The sequence below is a fragment of the Eulemur rufifrons genome, chromosome 29, assembly GCF_041146395.1.
Source record: "Eulemur rufifrons isolate Redbay chromosome 29, OSU_ERuf_1, whole genome shotgun sequence".
Classification (NCBI taxonomy): Eukaryota; Metazoa; Chordata; class Mammalia; order Primates; family Lemuridae; genus Eulemur; species Eulemur rufifrons.
In genome coordinates this window covers 36,434,065-36,452,070 of record NC_091011.1, presented here as the reverse complement: position 1 = coordinate 36,452,070, position 18,006 = coordinate 36,434,065, and the positions used below count along the sequence as shown (strand labels likewise).

General features: G+C 35.7%; 1 protein-coding gene across 7 annotated transcripts in view; it reads right to left on the bottom strand.

Annotated features, from left to right (window-relative positions):
• DGKB (diacylglycerol kinase beta) overlaps positions 1 to 15,694 on the bottom strand; it is a 569,068-nt gene extending 553,374 nt beyond the window's left edge. For 6 of the 7 annotated variants that reach the window (XM_069461460.1, XM_069461461.1, XM_069461463.1 and 3 more), the window contains exon 1: positions 15,442 to 15,511. In XM_069461460.1, coding sequence (XP_069317561.1) covers positions 15,442 to 15,511 — 70 coding nt within the window. Of the gene's footprint in view, positions 1 to 15,441 lie in introns of all 7 variants that reach the window. The other variant, XM_069461465.1, reaches the window with a different exon arrangement.
• Between the last annotated feature and the right edge of the window lie 2,312 nt (positions 15,695 to 18,006).

Sequence of the window (18,006 nt, the reverse complement as noted above, 5' to 3'; positions counted from 1 at the left end):
TCCTTAAAATTAACTATGTACTCAGGCTGGGCATGGTGGCTCAGATCTATAATCCTAGCACTCTGGGAGGCCAAAACAGGAGGGAGGATTGCTTGAGGCCAGGAGTTTGAGACCAGCCTGAGCAAGAGCAAGACCCCATCTCTATGAAAAATAGAAAAATTAGTCCAGTGTGGTGCCTATAGTCCCAGTTACTAGTGTGGCTGAGGCAGGAGGATGCTTGAGCCCAGGAGTTACAGGTTGCAGTGAGCTATGATGATGCCACTGCACTCTAGTTCGGGTGACAGAGCTAGACCCTGTCTCAAAAAAAAATTAATTCTGTACTCAAAACAATAACTGAACACTTACCTCTATATTATATTAATAAAGGCTATACTGTTAGAAGGAGGATTGCAGGAACACAAACACAGAGGTATTTTGGGCTTTCTGACTAATTCATGTCATTTTTGTCAATTGCATTAACTCTCCAAAGTTCCCTTTGCCCACTTATTGGATTATACCTTCAGCATTTCTCCTTAACTGCTCCTGCCTGAGGCAGCCTATTTGATTTTGCCTACATTGCTCTGGGGCACTGCTCAGTAGCAGTGTTAAAATTGCAGTGAAAGTGAGACAAGCCTTTAAGTGCTTACTCAAACAACTTGGCTGACCTCATCATCCTTCTTCCTGCTGGAGCTCGGAAATGGATTCTGCCTGGGAGAAATATATCTCCTCATGGAAGTTTCTGCCCATACCCTCTAATTATTTCATGAGCCTCTTGCTGCTTTCAAAGTGACTCAAAACTCCTTACCCATCAGAACTATTTCACAGCTATCTTAAAGGATGTATTAAAAGCACTCAAAAATTATCCCTCTCTTGGCCTAGTGGATTCCCAAAATACCATACTTTATATTTTGTCTTCTTAGTCGTATCAAACATGTGTATCTTTTATGAATAATTTGAACTTATGGCAGAATGGAATTTACTGGTGCTTCTATTCATTTTCTTTCTTCCTATTCTCTTTCCTGTTGGGGAGATTTGCTGGTTTGTGGTTTGTTTTGAAGCTAATTTATGCCCAAGGGATAATATATCTAGAGCTAGTACAACAGAGTGATTAAGTGCATGGACTCTGGAAACTGCCACCTGATTTGAACCATGGCTCTACGATTTAAGACCTCTATGACCTTAGGCAAGTTATCAAAAACTGCTCTGTATGTCAGTTTCCTCATCTGTAAAATGACAATAATAATAACTACTGGCCTTGTAGGATTACTGTGGAGATTAACTATGTTAATATAGTTAAGGCAAAGGCACTTAGAATAATGTGACCTATAATGCACTCTTAATCAGCTCTTTAGACATATTAGATATTACATTTGCCATCTAAGATATATGCTGAATTATAATAAATATCAGCATGTAATCATTTGCCTTGTCTTAAAAATGCACTACTCTGATACTCTAAAATAGACCCAGTGAGCCATCTTTTGCTCTCATGAGATGAATCCATGAATAATGGAAGACCCTGACTGCACAGGACACCAAAATAATGGTCTTGCCACCTTTGACCTTGTGGGATTCAGGCAGGATGGTGTCAAGATGCTGCAAATGACTACAAAAAGAAATACGAAGGGAAACAGGAGAAGAAAGAGCATAGAACAAATGAGCAAGTATTTTGCCCCATCCTTTGTATTCTAGGTGTGCTTTTGATCAGTTACTCATGGTATTACAGTCTTTGTGAAATATGAACCATACCAGGACTACCTTTAAAATACTGTGTGAAGTAATATAATAAATAGCATGGGGACAATTGGAGAAGGCATTGTCCAGGAGTTTTGATGTGTGGAATGGCCACACATGAATCTAAGTATGCCATTGAAAGTTCCAGAAGTCTCTAGTGTGGCATTTAAACTGATAACAGAAAGGCCTAGAGAGTTTTGAGAGAGAGAAAGAGAGAGCAAGTGACAGAGAGAGAGAGAGATTAACACGAAGAAATCTCTGCCACTAGCAGTGGACTTGTGGAAGGAACCTATACATTGAAAATGGTGTTTCTGCTCCAAAGTCAGGACCAAGCTGTATTATATGTGTTTATCAAATTGATCCCTCAAAGAAATTTTTGGCAGGAAACATTGAGTCAAGGAGCTCGATATAGAATAATTTATTCCTTATTTATCATGCAATGTGTATTAAAAAATTTGGAGTCTCTTCACGGAGAAGAAAGACCCATGAGGGATATGGTATAGCTTGGGGGCCCTACTTAATATCTGGGCCATCCACACAGAGACCTTGGGTTATGCACAATGATAGATAAATAGCACAGTTTCTGCTACATGTCACTAAGCACTGAAATCTCAAAATAATTGTGAGACTATTAAGAAAGTTCCAGGGAAGGAAAATTTGAACAAGGCATAGTTATGCAACAGAAATATGGACTCAAAACAAGTGAAATGAAGTGAGGTTGGAATGCCAGCTTTGAGTTGCTTACGGAGGAGAAACTTGGAGAAAGTGCTGCACCTCTGTTTGGCTGAAGTCTGTGATGTTGGCAGTTTAGAAAGCAAATCTCAGTAGGTTAGAAAAAGCCATGATAGATACATAATTTCTTGACCACATAGACAAGAGAGGATAAAATACATGCAATTCTGTGATACACTAGAAAATTTTTACAAAGGACACTAAAGAGAAAGTCTTAAGAAAAGAAAGCCAGTTGAAACAGTTAAGAGCTGGTAGGAGTAATCTATGGTCCAATGTCAAGCTCTGCCAGCCAACATCAATCTCCTCAAAATATCTGAGCATCCCTGTGATTTTGACTAATTTGAGAAGAAGCAGGAAGAGAAATCAGAGATTATAGGCAACAAAGAAAAAGAAAATAGAAATGGTGTAAGAGACAAATATCATAATGAATTCAGATGATACATCTGATTGAAAGCTGACATGTTGGTGGACACCTTAGAAGGCTCGAATGAGGATTACCAATTCTCCCCTTCATGGGCCGGGCAAGCTCATGGGATTCCCCTCAAGAAGACACACCACCTTCTGCTGCCAGTGCTCTCTGGGGGGAACATACAAAAGAAGCTGGTAAGTATTTCCAAGGAATTCTTTCCTAGAGATGGACAAAATGCCATGATATTGGATTTAGCTGGGCTGCTGACAACAGAGTCCTATTGGAAATCCTGTCCTGCAATACCCTGAGAAAAGCATAAGTAGTCCAAAATGTCTGCACTAATAGATGAAGAAGAATTCTGGATGAGTCTCTGGTGACTATTATTATTTAGTCCATCTCAAGGCATCAGTGTCCACATTTTTCTATAATGACTGTTGACATAACTCTCAGTGGTGTGAATGTCAAACGTTATCTGCACCTGGACAGGCTGTACTGAAGAGCCCTTGAAGTTGCTACAGGAGAATGAGGCAATCAGAGTAGTGGTGCATGTGGACCCAGAACTTGTAACCAGACTAATGTTGCCAATAGTGTCAATACTAACCTCTTTTAGGTATTGAACTATTATTCTTTACTGCTTATAGGAGAGATACCTTGGCATTTTATCATGCTTCCCTTATGTCTTCTTGTGTACCCTTATGTACCAACTTGTATTAATATAATCAGATGGAAGTCATAAAGAGTCATGGGGAAATTTTCAAATGTCTCACCCTACAGGCTATCGTGAAAAGGAGCCACACACAAAATATAAGGTTTTTAGATACCCAAGCACCTGAAAGAGTAGATGAAAGGGAAACTACAAGGTAGGAGGGAAAGCTCTCTCATTTTCTGTGGAATGTGAGTAGAGCAATATGCAATTATAAGACACATGGAACTTTATCAATGAGCATTTTAGGAATGTCTCTTTCTCCAAGATGGGTTTTTTTCAGGGGATTGTATTAAGTATTAATAACTCTTAGGTTAATAGTTATTTTTACTCTTGAACTCTATGCTTTTTTGATCAGGCTGGTAAGATAAAGTAACAAAAGGAAAATTAGCACAGAACTCGTCATAATGATTATGACAGCCAACAGTGGAAGAAGAGGAAAGAGTTCTACAAGGTGCCTTCACCAGAAAGCCATCTTTGGAAGTGGTAGAAATTATTATTAATTGAGGGGTACCATATAGTAGTGTCTCCTAAGTGGTCTGTCGCAGCAGTTACTGCTACTTTAGAAACACTACCTAGAGATGCTGAGAGCAATGACTGATGTCTTTAAAACCAAGAAAGAAAAAAAAGACACTGGAGATTATCTGACACCTAAGAAGAGAAAAGGTCTTAGAGATCATTGGGTAGTTTTTCTGGCCTGAGGAAGCCCACAATATGTAAGAACTTTTTCTGTAATTCTGGGACCTATGAGGTGAGTACGGAAAGATGAGTGGAAAGGAAAATGTGCCCTTCTTGGAAGGTTTATTTAGAATGATTCTGGCCAGTTTTAAAAAAATCGTATGCATTAATTTTTTTTTCCATCAAAACCAACTATTCTGATATTGGCAATAGACAATTTCAGTAGTTATACCAAATCATATCCTACCAATAATCAGAATGTATCCTCTGTTCCATGAATTCTATGGGAATCTTTTCATTACAGACTTCTTCCTTGAATTCCTGCTACAAAAGGCAGAGATTTAATTTAAGAGTCAATTTCCACTTTTGCACCGGCTTCAGGCAGATCCCTAATTGACTGTCTAGGGAATGGACACGCTTGAAGCTCAGACTCGGGGGGATGGGGGGGCATGGGCAATATAGCTGAAATAAAAAAAAATACGAATGTCTTAAACTAGAGAGGTAAAGCAGGTATATTGGGATTATTTTATTAGCAATAAACTAGCTAAAAAAAAAAAAGTCAATTTCTAGAGACAGAATTTTATTAGGCAGAAAATTTTTTAAAATACTGTGACTATTCTGTAATATCCATAGGAAAACTATAAACCAAGTCAAATTCCTTTCTAAGTTAAAGGTGTAGTTTCCAGCATTTAACTCCTTTCTTGATGTTTTATCCAAGAGCTTTGGTTTTCCACTTGCCTCAGTTTTGGGGTAGGTTTCAAGGGATGGTGGATTATCTTAATCCAGTAAGAAAAATATTCTGGAAGTCATTCATCATTTGGCCACTACAGCTGCTCAAATAATAACACACTGTGCTCTAAAGGCACTTATGGTGTGGGAGTGGGGGCTGGAGATAGGGTGGGGATGGGGATGTCAGTGGCATACAAGACATTCACTCACTTGCCAGTGTTCTTAAAGCTCTTTTACAAAAGGGACTGTGGCTGCTTTGGGGCTATTTGTCCCCTTCTCCCAAATTCTTCCTTTATGTGTTCATTTTATAATAAAGCACTGAAAAATAAGTTAATAATAACCGATACTTGCAAAAAAAGGTGTGTGTGTTTGTGTGTGTGTGTGTGTGTATAAATGTCTGTGTTTTAAGAGACATTTCTTTAAATAAACTGGAAGAATTAAGCCTATTTTTCGTGGATAAGTTCTAAAAATCCAGCAGTTAGATACATTTCCCCTTCATCCTTCCTGGATGAATATAGAAAAAGCTGTTAAGTCTCTTTCTACTTTGAAAATGTAGGGCACAGACAGAATATATTTGAGAACTTAGTAGTAGGGCAAAGGGAAAGAAAAGAGATCAGAGACTAAGACAAGAAACTTCTGGGCATAAATCTGAGGCTATCTTTACAAGGACTGAAAGGCAGCCTGAGGGAGAAATATGTGGTTTCATCACCTTCTAGGCACTGATTATGATGTTAATGGCTACTATCAGCTTATATTTATTGAAAGACAGTTCTCAATGTTTCTTTGGTATTTCTGTAGGTTTTGCAAGAAAAGGCATCTACTGCCTTTGTTCTGGACTTCATTCCAAGGATGTTTTTGTATTGAACAACCTTGGTAGACAGAGATTATAACTCCCCCTTGAGCAAAGAGCAGATATGTTTATTGTCCATTATAAAAGAATCAGTTTCCCTAAACTTATGGTTTCTCTCCTGTGACACAATTAACTGCTTACCCAGATGTGACTTACCCTCTTCATCTTTACCTATGGGAACTGAAGTAGGAGAACCAAAGCAAACATGAGGTACATGCTGTTTGCTATGACATGATTAATAAAGTGTTTTGTGTCTGACCCAGGAGTCTCATGTCTTGTTCTAGCATCCATGAATCTGTAGCAGGCTAACTTATTACATTTTAAAAAGGGTAAAATCTCACACTTATAAATGCTCTTCCTTATGAAATATATTTTTGGGTATGGGAAAATAATCCTTGCTCCTAATGATGCCTAGGGAAGGCTTTAAAAGAGGCTGTAGGATTTGAAGATAAACTATGTTCTAAGAGGCAAAAGAGTAAAATCAGGCCACTATGAGCAGGAGGACATTTCTTACATAGTCTTATGGAAGCAAATTGTAAAATTTAATAAATAATGTATTTGGGAAAAGCAGAGATATTAAACTACAGAAAGAATAGATAGTAGAAAGATAACTCAGTATATTCTAATGATAACAATGAAAGTGATAATTAACTTACATATGGTGGTTTGCAGTTTACAAAGCATTTTCACACACATTATTTTCTTTGAGTCTTATAACAATCTTGTGAGATAGTCTTTATTATTTTCTTAATTACACAGTTGAGAAAATTAAAGTTTAGAAAGGTTATGTAACTTGCTAGAGGCCAAAACTAATGTTAAAAAAATAAATAGTTGAGACAGGCTTAAGTAAATTGAATAAAACCAAAATAAAAATAAAAAATTGGCCATAGAATTACAATCTTTTGTCACAGATTATTCCCTTAATATTATAAATCTTCCATTTCAGTTTTGCCACACTTGCCACCTATAAACATGTCTTTCCCCTCATGTGGAAGAACAAAATCCCTCTATTTACCCTATTTACTTTATCTATGATGATTCCTGTTTCTCTTCACATTTAAGTTTTTATAAAGAGCAGCTTATATGTATTCTCCCTGTTCTTTTCCTTTCACCCCATTGCACCTATTATTCTTAAAAAAATATCCATATTAAAATCACCAATGACAATGTAAATGATAATGACTCTAAAATGCAATTGGATCATTATTGTAAATTCAATCTCATCTTCTGAAAATACTCTTCTTTAGATTATGAATACTATTCACTCACTTATTTCCTCATTCCTTTATGGTTACTATTTCTCGATTGTTTTCATGTATATCTCATCTTTCAACTGTCTTATAAATACAATTCTCTAGTGTTCCATTTCCATCCTTCTCTCCTTGCTCAATCTGCTTTCACTGGGCCATCTCATCTATGCCCATGAACAATGAAAGGTATACCTGTTCTATATCTCTGTCTCTGATTTCTTTCTTGAGCTTTGGATCTGTATTTCAAAGTACCTAATTTACTTCCTAAATGGATACCCTGTGAAACCAAAGGTTCAATATGTCCAAAATCAAACCACTCAACTTTCTCTCTAAACCTGTTCATTTTTTGTATTCCTTTCTTGAATTGGGTGAACCATATTGACTTATTTCTCCAAGCTGAAATACCCCATCCTTCTTCCTTAGTCCCCCTAAGCAACTAGTGATTGCATTTGGCTCATTCTGCCTACAGATACCCTCTCTAATACGTGTTTACCTCTCTGTTAATAATGCCTTAATCTTCACGTAACCCTGAATATTCAACAAGCTGTCCTAGTAAAATATCCTCCTGATTGTTTTTAGTCTTCCTTTCATCAAAGATCTTATATATTTGAATCCTTGAATCCTTTCTGATTCAAATAATAATTTCACTCTCTCTGAAATTAATATCTTCAATGTCTCCCAATGTTGAAGGACAATCTTTTATTAATGGCACTCATGGACCCTCTTTTTGTGACTGTTGCTGAATTCTTCAGCCTTATCTTCAGTGCTTATACTCATGCCCATGTACACACATGCACCTTCATACACTAACATGTATATTCCAACACACACTTCAAGTTCTTCCCTAACGTATAGTTTCTCTGCTTCTCTCACTTCTGTTCAATACTTTCAATTGACATTAAAATCCCAGTTCCCTCTCAACTTCTACCCACATGAAGCAGAGTTAAAAGCTCTTCAAGAATCTTGCAGATAGATTAATAACATTCAAAGAATACATCACATTCATTGCTTTATCATCATTTCCTACCATATTTGTCTCTCTGAACAGGCTGAAAGCTCCTTGATTTAAAGTACCACACTATTCATTTCTGTATTACCCAGAGCCAAGCATAATGCCTTAGAGTGAAAGGCATAAAATATTATTTGCTGAATAAATGACAAATGAGTAAAATTAAGTTCCTCTAGCCTGTCTCCTCATTATTTCTTTTTTTTGTTTTGTGATACTTCCTACACTAATATAGAAGATGGCAACTAAAGAATCTTCCAGTGAATAACAACCATTAAACTATAACTGAGTTAAAGATAAAGAATATAATTAATATATATATAAACCTCATTGATAATTTTGTTATAATGTTCTCTAATAATATTACTAATAAAAACAAATTATTATTATATAGGTAGGGATTATTATCCTCAATTTATAGGTAAAGAAATAGAAGTTTAAAAAGATTGTGATGACTTGCCTAATGTCTGAAAGTAAATGGTAGATTATATTATACTCCTGTGATACTGAACAATTAGTTGTTTTCAGCAAATATTTCAGTTCTCCCCCAGCACTGGGAAGATGGGAGAAATGCTCTTCTCTTAAAGTGAGATATGGCCTGTGTTTTGCTTAGGCCAAAGAAATGTCAGCATATCCCTACCAGGGAGAAGGTCTAAGAGCCAGCACCTAATTCACAAGCTCTCTCTCTCTTTCTCTGTCCCTCTCTCTTTCTGTGCCACAGCAACTGCCAATTTTTAACATTGATAGCTGCTCCATCTGACGGGGACTTGATTGAGGACATTGTGAAATTAAACCACTTGCTGATTCAAATCAAAAATGTAATATGAGCAAAAAATAAACTTCTGTTTGGTTAAGCCATTGAGACTTTGTGAATTTTATAATCATAGCATAAGTTGGCCCACCTTAACCAATACTCCACAGAAGTCATAACTTCAATATTAAAGTTTGTTTAACCATAAATCTAAATAAAACTGGGTTTTCTTGGCAAGTCTGAAAAGTTTAAAGAAATAGATGTTTAAAATTCATTGAAAGTTACTTGTCTTTAGGGAACTAAAATAATGGGAATTTAGACATTCAGACTTATTACTTTCATTTGCAATTGAGAGATTTAGGTATTGAAAGATTTAAAACATAGGGACACAGAGAAGCCACCAACAGGAAATTCAATCTGAAGCATTACAACAAATAGGAACCAGAGACAAAGAGGAGGCAACAGAGATTATGCAGCCAACATCCATTCCAGAAATACAATCTGGGTCACAGCCAGGAACTGCTGAGTTAATCAATGCAAATCAGAAGAAACAGGGTCAGAAATGAGAGACACACATTATCTAAAATAGAGTTGCATATTGAAATTTCAGACCAAGTGTCAGGGCAAAGTCAAGACATTCAGGTAAGTCAAGACATTTCAGATAAGTAGTATAACTGAAAAGGCCTAAATCAAAGGGAAAAAAAGTGACATTTGATATTCAACCACATCAACTACAACTATCATGATCTTAATCATATCAATAACATATTGAATCCTGAGCTCTTTGCATACATTTTCACATTTGCTCATCAAGGCAATCCCCTGAGGAAGCTAAAGGGTACATCACAGCACTGGACCTAAAACCCAGCTTTATCTGACACCAAATTATGTGTTCTCAGACACTATGCTAAATGGCCCTGTGCCATTTATCCATTTTGTCTTATACAAAGAGAGTAATTATCAATAAGTGGCTTGGCCTCCCAAAATAGAGCCAATCTAACACAGGGTACCGGACAGAAGTAAAAGCTAATCTCAGCGTGACGAACTGAAAAGAGGTCTAGCATGTGATCTAAATTTGCCTAACAACGAAATGAGTATACACCTGGGAGGAGGTCAAGTCCTCTACTCCCCTTTCTTTATCCCATCATTATGGATCAAGCACAAAACATGTCTCAGAGACACAATTAGATCATCATGCTACAATGCAGAGTTCCTCAAAGAGACGAGTAAAGCTCTTAAAATGGAAAAGGATGTAACCTTATTTTTGTGACAGTTGCTTAATGATTTACTTTTCATCTCTTGTTTCTCTCCCACGTTTTTAGTACAAGAGGAAGGTTCCAGGGGCAGGAGGAATGAGTGTGGGCAGAATGCTGGAACCTTCCTCTACTTCAGGCAGAGCCTCACCAGAAGTCACACATTGCCCAGCCAGATACACCAGGGTGAGAGACCAGAAAGACACGTTGGGGCCAAAGCCATAGTCAGCATCTGTGTTTCTTTGCACTGTCTTGAACACAAAAACACTTAAGGAATGATGTGGCTGATGGAGGGATTAGGATCTGAATCTTGGATTGTAGCTTTTCCTATTTTAGAATCATGATTAATAATCTATTAATAAATCAATCTTCATAAGAAGCATAAATGAATTATTACTGTTTTGATTTTGTTATCACTTACAGAGCCACAGCTCTATACCAGCTAATCTGCCAGAAATGTCTTATTGTGAGGATTAAATCAGTTAATACTTGTATATTATTTACAGTAGTATGATAAAAACTCCTTATTTATTATGATGCTGATCATTGTCTCATTAAATCCTACAACAACATTTTGAGGTTTGATTCTACTTTTTCAAGTGAAAAAGCTGAGGCTTAGGCAGTTTATGTAACATTCCCAAGGTCATACCCCTAATCAGTAAGACAGGGCTGAAATTCAACACCACCAAATATGAGTTTGAATGCTCTTTCCACTAAGCCACGCCACATGCCTCTCTCTCCAGTGGAAGAAATTGCACACCAGGTTCAGACACGAGGCACATTGGTCTTTATTGAAAAGAACAAATTCACCATAATTTTGCAACTCTTAACAATGCCAGCTGCTGTAAACAGTATGAAATTTATGAAAGTTTGGAAATGTCCCCACCATAATAACACAGTATTTTTCAAAAATAATTTACATGCTATATAACACACTTTATATATAGCAAATGAAGAGCTAATCCTAAGTGACAATATGTGGGCAGATAATGAATCATTTGGAAATCTCATGTAGATTTTACATAGAAAATATTGTTATCCATGAAAAGACTTGGAGTTTCTTAACCCTTTGCTGTGCCATGGAACCACAGTAGGAAGCACCGAGAGACCAGTAATGCGATAAACTCAATTCTCTACACAGCAGGAGTGAGAGCTTTCTATCTTATAACAGTTTGGATGACTTTATATAAAAAGTGGAGGAGAAAATTATACTCCCCTCCCACATATCAATGGAAAAGCTTCCCATGGAGTGACTCAGCCTGAAACCTTAAACAGGAGCACGGTCGCAGCATGTTTCAGGCAGCCACAGCAGGCTGCACGTTAGCTGCCTTCCGCATTTGTGGGGACAACACAGAACCGCGGCTGCCAAGAGCACCAGAAGCTTCTACCTTGTGAGAAGAACCTAGTCTTGTGGCAAAAAAAAAAAAAAAAGACACAAAATCTTCATGCTTCAATATGTGGCACTTTTCTACTTGATCATCAACAATACGTTCAAACAGCCAACAGAACACACTTACTCCCTCTCTATGAACATAGTAATTATAAACAGTCATGTCACTATCAATTCGCCAGGCACTGTTCTTTTTACTTCACCTATATTCATCCACTCAACTTAATACCTAACAACACTAGACATGTTTTCCAGACAAAAAATAAAAACACAGATTTGTCAAGTAAGTTTCCCAATATCAGATATCTAAAGTACGGTGGGATGAGGATTTGAACCCAAGCTATTTGATGCTCTAGCTCCCTAACGAGCTGGGCCACTATCACCCAAATCATCCTCAATTAATTTTGAAAAAAGTTTAGCAGTTACGAGAACAATCATAGTTCCAGCATGGCGATTGTGGAGACAATCTAAAATCTGATAAGTAACTCGAAGAAATAATCATTACGGCATTCTCTAGGTCCAACATTGAATGATTTGGTTTGGCTGGGTAGGAGTTCCATGAGCTCATTCACGTTGCCCATGAGTTCCACAGCCCCATCCCATTCCAAAAAAGCATATAAAATACTTATTTGATATATAATCACATATAATTTTAGCATGTAGAAAATTTAACTTTAAATCACTAACTTTTTTATTTCCTAATTTGATGTGTATAAACAATTTCTCATTAAAAGGTACGAAACAGTTAAAATCAAGAAAGCAAATTCAGTCTACCATTTTCCTACTAGAGTATGGAGGAATGTCACTTTGCCAATATTACATTGCAACATGAAAAATCTAATCTTTAAAAGCCCCTGATAAACTGATTGCATATACTGAATAGCATGGAGACTGTACTACTTTTATAATCTTCAGGATGGTAAGTTTGTTTCAAGTTATATCCCAACAATGGAAATTTAGTACAGAAGAATACATTCTAATAGTGGTATTCTTTAATTCCTAAGTATACAGGAAAATGCTTGGAGTAGTATATCTAGCACTTTCATGTTGTCTTGCTTATTTGAAAAAGAATAGCAAGTGTAATAATCATGGGACAGGCACTATTTCTTTAAATTAATAGTTAACTGTTAATTTGTCTTCTAATACAATCCATTTTAATAATGTTCTTACACTCACTGTGTTGCTTTGTACTACCAATTTACCAACCGCTTGTTAGTCTTTGTCTCAATATATTATAATTTTTATGTTTATGATAATTTTTATAACCATTATTTAGGCACTTCCAAAAATTGATTACTAATTCAAGCTTTCTTATGGCATAATTAAATGTACCCCCATATTACTTAGCCAATAAAATATATGTAGCAGCCTATAATACCTTTAAGACTTTAGTAGAAATGTCTTTCTGCTTACCAATTCAAATGGAATTTCTATATCTGAGCAACAGTAATTATAAATGATGTTTTGGCTATCATAGCAATAATTATCTATTTTATATTAACACTTCCTGTAATACTTACAAGTATTTTTCCTGTAAGTATCCAGATACTGGAAAATAACATTTTAATAATCAAGCCAAGTTCAACACGACCTAAACCAAACTCAGTGTTTTCTTTACTTGAAAAATTATATCACCATAATCCCATCCTCCAAGTCTGGAGCTCAATTTGAGATCTTTCTCTCTTTCAATTCTCGTATTTTATTATTTTCCAAGCTCTCCTCTGTTAGTTTTAATGTTACAATATCTGAATCCCCACTGTTTAACTCAGCATTCATGACCCACGTTATGTGGTCTATTCCAATAGCCTATTAATTGGCCTGACTCTAGTATCTTACCATCATCTTGTACCATTTTCTCAGTTGTCAAATTAAACTTCTAAAAGTATAAAATTGTTCATGTCACTCTACCATTTATAACCCTACAATGACTCTTCACTGCCTGATTCAAGTTAAGCATTGCCTATTTTGATCCCATCTCATTTTTACAGCCTTAATTCCACTTATTCCCTTCAATTATGATGGGCTAAAAGTGGTTCACCTCCCTTCTTCAAATATATGCTAATTTTTCCTTTGTCTCCATATCATGTCATTTGTTATTTAATATTTACCTTAAACCTATTTTTCATGATTAATTTTAAATCCTAATTCTTCTATGAAGACTTCTTTTTCTTTTCCCAACTCCAACTGAATACTAAAACCCTATAGGAACTTTAATGCTTGCCTGTGACACTTATAGTATTCTGCCTAGATACAGAATCATTGATATATTACTTTTCACCTTTAATTAAACCATAAATTCTTTGCAGGGAGGGCTCATATCTTTTCATATTTGTATTTCCTCTGTTAGGGAGACTACTATCCCTAAAGAAGATGCTCAGAAATGTTTACCTAATGATTGGATATACCACAACAGCAAAGAGCATGTAGAAATTCAAAATTATAGGTAAATCATTTTTTAATCCATTTAGAAAGTATTGAGTATAAGAATGCAGATGAGAAACAAGAATTTGGCCATTCTTGGCTAAATCTTCTTAACATGATGAATGGATGAATTGTGCATTCAGTGACCCTAAACAGTTTTGAATATGATGATTATATTTTGATGTCAAAATTTTCACCCTTCCGAATATGATAGTAATTGTATTTTTATTATTATCAACTAAGAAAATGCATGTGTAATTATAGATTTGGGACTTCCTTACAAATACCCAGCACCATTTTCACACCCTCACTCAATGGTGAGATTAGGAAAGCTCTAGAATACCTTTGACACTTGCCATTTAGGATAATATTTCATGAAGTGTTTATTATTGTTCCTGACTCATGATATGTATGCTATAAAGATGAGGGTTAATATTCACTATTATCATCATCTCTATGTCTTCATATTCCAAATCCCAATTCGGTGTTCAACTCTTTTCTCTGCTCCCCCTTCACAATATTATCCAACTCATTCTCCTAAATGCCACATTATACTTCTGTATAAGTATCACCAGATGCTTCAGTTTTGACCTCTTTCACTAACACGTGCTCTTGGTTCTTTTCCTCTCTTCCACTCCTGCATTTTATTCTCCCAGTCACCGTGATATTCCTTCCACTCTCACCATTTTTATCACATCCTCTATAACTTTCTCTCTACTCATCATTGTCTAAACCTTTCAGTGCCTCCTATTTCTTAATTGCTTCTTTTTCTCTCTTAAATACCTCTACCCAGCCGCTGTTCATATTTATAATTGAAACTCACTTCGTAAAATAGACATATTCTTTTAAAATCTATGGTAAAAACAAATTTCTTATAAATAAAAGCTTCCTAAACATATGTAAGAAAAAAATCCTTAATGTATAAAACTAAGGTGCTGTGAAGTGAATTATCAAGGCTGATCATTTGTATCAATACACACAATAACAAGTTGGCCTGAGGTCCTGACACCTCTTTCTTTTGCAACCTCTAATTCTAATCCACAATGTATCTATGACTCCCTACTTCCAATCTTTTTTAAGATGATAGGTTAAGCAGAAAAAAAAAACAAAAGCAAAACTCACTTTTTCCCTTTCTCCTGATATCTCTGAATCAGAGCATCTTGACTCAAGTATAACATTGCTTTTTTTATCCTTTTACTTCCTCGTCACTCTCTTTGTGCTCCTGTCGTTCTTCTCCTCTCTTAAAGTATTACCAGTTTCCATTCTGCCAGTGTGTCTCATCCTCAGCTTTATTTCTATTACAGCTGGAGTGTTTTCCAAGCTTTGTTTTGCATCTAACGTCCTACTTCCTTTTCTTCTAGATTTAATGCTTGATTTAATTTGCCTTTTCCTTTCTATCACGTCAAAAAGGAAGTCTCAAGTCAACCTCTTTCTAAAACACAAAAGACATGCTTGCATCTATGCCCATGATGAACAGGATCTATGGTCTGTTCTAGTAAATAAAAGATACTTTGTTTAGCACAAATGCCAAATAAAATCATATTATTAATACTTACACTCAGCATATTTCTGAAGCTGAGAAAATTCTGAAGGGCTGAGGTGGGCCCATTTTTCCTGGTTTGTCATGGTGGTGGTGAGGAGCTCTCTCACATACCAGGTGAGGGATTCTTCACTCAAGTACTGGGCAGAGCTCTATGCTTCAAAGATTCCACACGGCATGTTTCATGATAAAATACCTCAAGCTTTCAAAACATGCATACTGTCCACATGAAACTGCCGTGGATGTTCGGAGTTTCAATAATGTGTTAACTGCAAAAAGAAAAACACAAAGATTAAAAGATTAGCATTATTGCATAAAGGAAAAATATCGACACGTATAAAATATTAAGGATTTTTAATTCCTAAATAATATATTTGAAAGGTATTTTAATTTGTATAATACTTAATTTTTAATTGTTTATCCATACTTTAATGGTATTTTATATGCATTTGCTATTGCCAGACTATAGAAATAAACATAATTAAGAGTACAAAATGTGAAGAAAATTTTATGTAAAGTATAGTTTCATAAAAGTAAATTTTTTGTGTTCAGCTTTATAATATAGACTTCCAGCAATTGCTTGGAATGGTCTTCAGCAGTAACACAGATACTTGCAAGCATGCAAATCTATCTTGATGAGTCATAAATTTTTTCTAGCAATCAAATAAAGAGAATAGTTTACTTTTACAAGTTTTAAAAATTCCAAAAGGAATTGCCAAATTAAAGCAATTCTAAATGTCTGAACGACTTGTGTAATGATAGTAGATGATTCTATTGTGAATCATGCTTTAAAATAAATCCCTAGGTTGTCATGGACCTACATTCACTGGCTATATCTGTAAAGGCAAACAAAATGAAAAACCATCTGATTTCAACATTTTTGTCAGAGACTATACTCAATTGCTCATTAATCAGCCAGACTGTCACTGCAATCTTTATAGAAAATGAAGTATTTAGAAAGAATTACTTGGTTTATGAAACGATTTCACTGGAAGGCTTATTTACACAATAGATGTCATTACTTAAAGTCACAGTACTTCTACGGACAAGTCTCACTTGGTCTTAGTGCCTTGCCTTTCTTCAACGTCACTTTACTACTTTCCAAGATCAAATCCAGAACATCACTGTCAAATTCCATCATCCTGTCTTTAAAAACTGTTCTTTTTGGTCTCATGTGTTCAGGGTCCCTGCACTCAACTTTACAAGGTGGTATTTTGCTATTTAATAGGGAAAATGATGATATTAATGTATTAACATAGGCCAAATTGTTGGGTATCTTTCTCTCCCAGAGACAACCATGACTTTGTGGATGCAATGCAAGCAAAGCAGTAGGAACCTGTGATGGACATTTCTGTGTCTTCCACCCAGTTTCCTCCTGCTGATTTCCACCTTCACACAAATGTCATTCTAACTCCCTGCCTCTCTCTAGTTACAGGCAGTTTTGGTGGGACTGTAAAACAATGTGTCCTTCCTTTACTGTCCTTCCCTAACTAACGGGATATGGATGATTCAGTCATATTGGCACATTACACTCCATCTCCTGGGGCTTTAAACGTCGAGTGGAGCACTTCCAGGACAGGGTGAAAACAGTTGTACCTAAATGGTTACAGAAATAATTGGATACCTGTTCTAGTCTGAGCCTGACTCTCCAGCTATCTCGTTACTTCCAGAAGCTTATGATATTCTTTTAATAAAGGATTAAATGTATGCATATACTGAAACATCACAATGTGATTATATGTGATTATTGTTTGTTAATTAAAATCTTTTTAAAAATAAAATTTAAAAGTCCAGGGCTTAGTGGGTCAGATTTAATTTCTATTGCCTACAATCCTAAAATCTTAACTGATGATAATGGTAGTTCATTTATTCATTCTTTTTTTCCCCTTTTATAAGTTTCAGAATATTATGGGGGTACAAACATTTTGATTACACAAATTGTTTTTGTACCATTTGAGTCAAAGTGTGCCCATTCCCTAGATAGTGTGCATTGTACTCATTAGGTGTGAATTTACCCATCCTCACCTGCTTGATTTCTGATTAATATTATTTCCATATGTGCACATAAGTATTGATCGATTTATTCCAATTTAATGGTGAGTACATGTGGTGTTTTTTTTTTTTTTTTCATTCTTGTGATACTTCACTTAGAAGAATGGTCTCCAGTTTAATCCAGGTTAATACAAGAGGTATTAGTTCACCATTTTTTTTACGGCTGAGTAGTACTCTATGGTATACATACAGCCAAGGAAACAATCATTAGAGCAAATAGACAACCTGCAGAATGGGAGAAAATATTTGCATGCTATATATCCAATAAAGGGCCAATAACTAAAATCTATAAAGAACTCAAGCAAGAAAAAAAATCAAACAGCCTCATTAAAAAGTGGACAATAGACATGAACAGAAACTTCTCAAAAGTAGATAGACTAATGGCCAACAAACATGAAAAAATGCTCGACATTTCTAATCATCAGGCAAATGCAAATCAAAACCACAATGAGGTATCACTTAACTCTAGTCAGAATGGCTTTTATCAAAAAGTCCCAAAACAACAAATGTTGGCATGGATGTGAAGAGA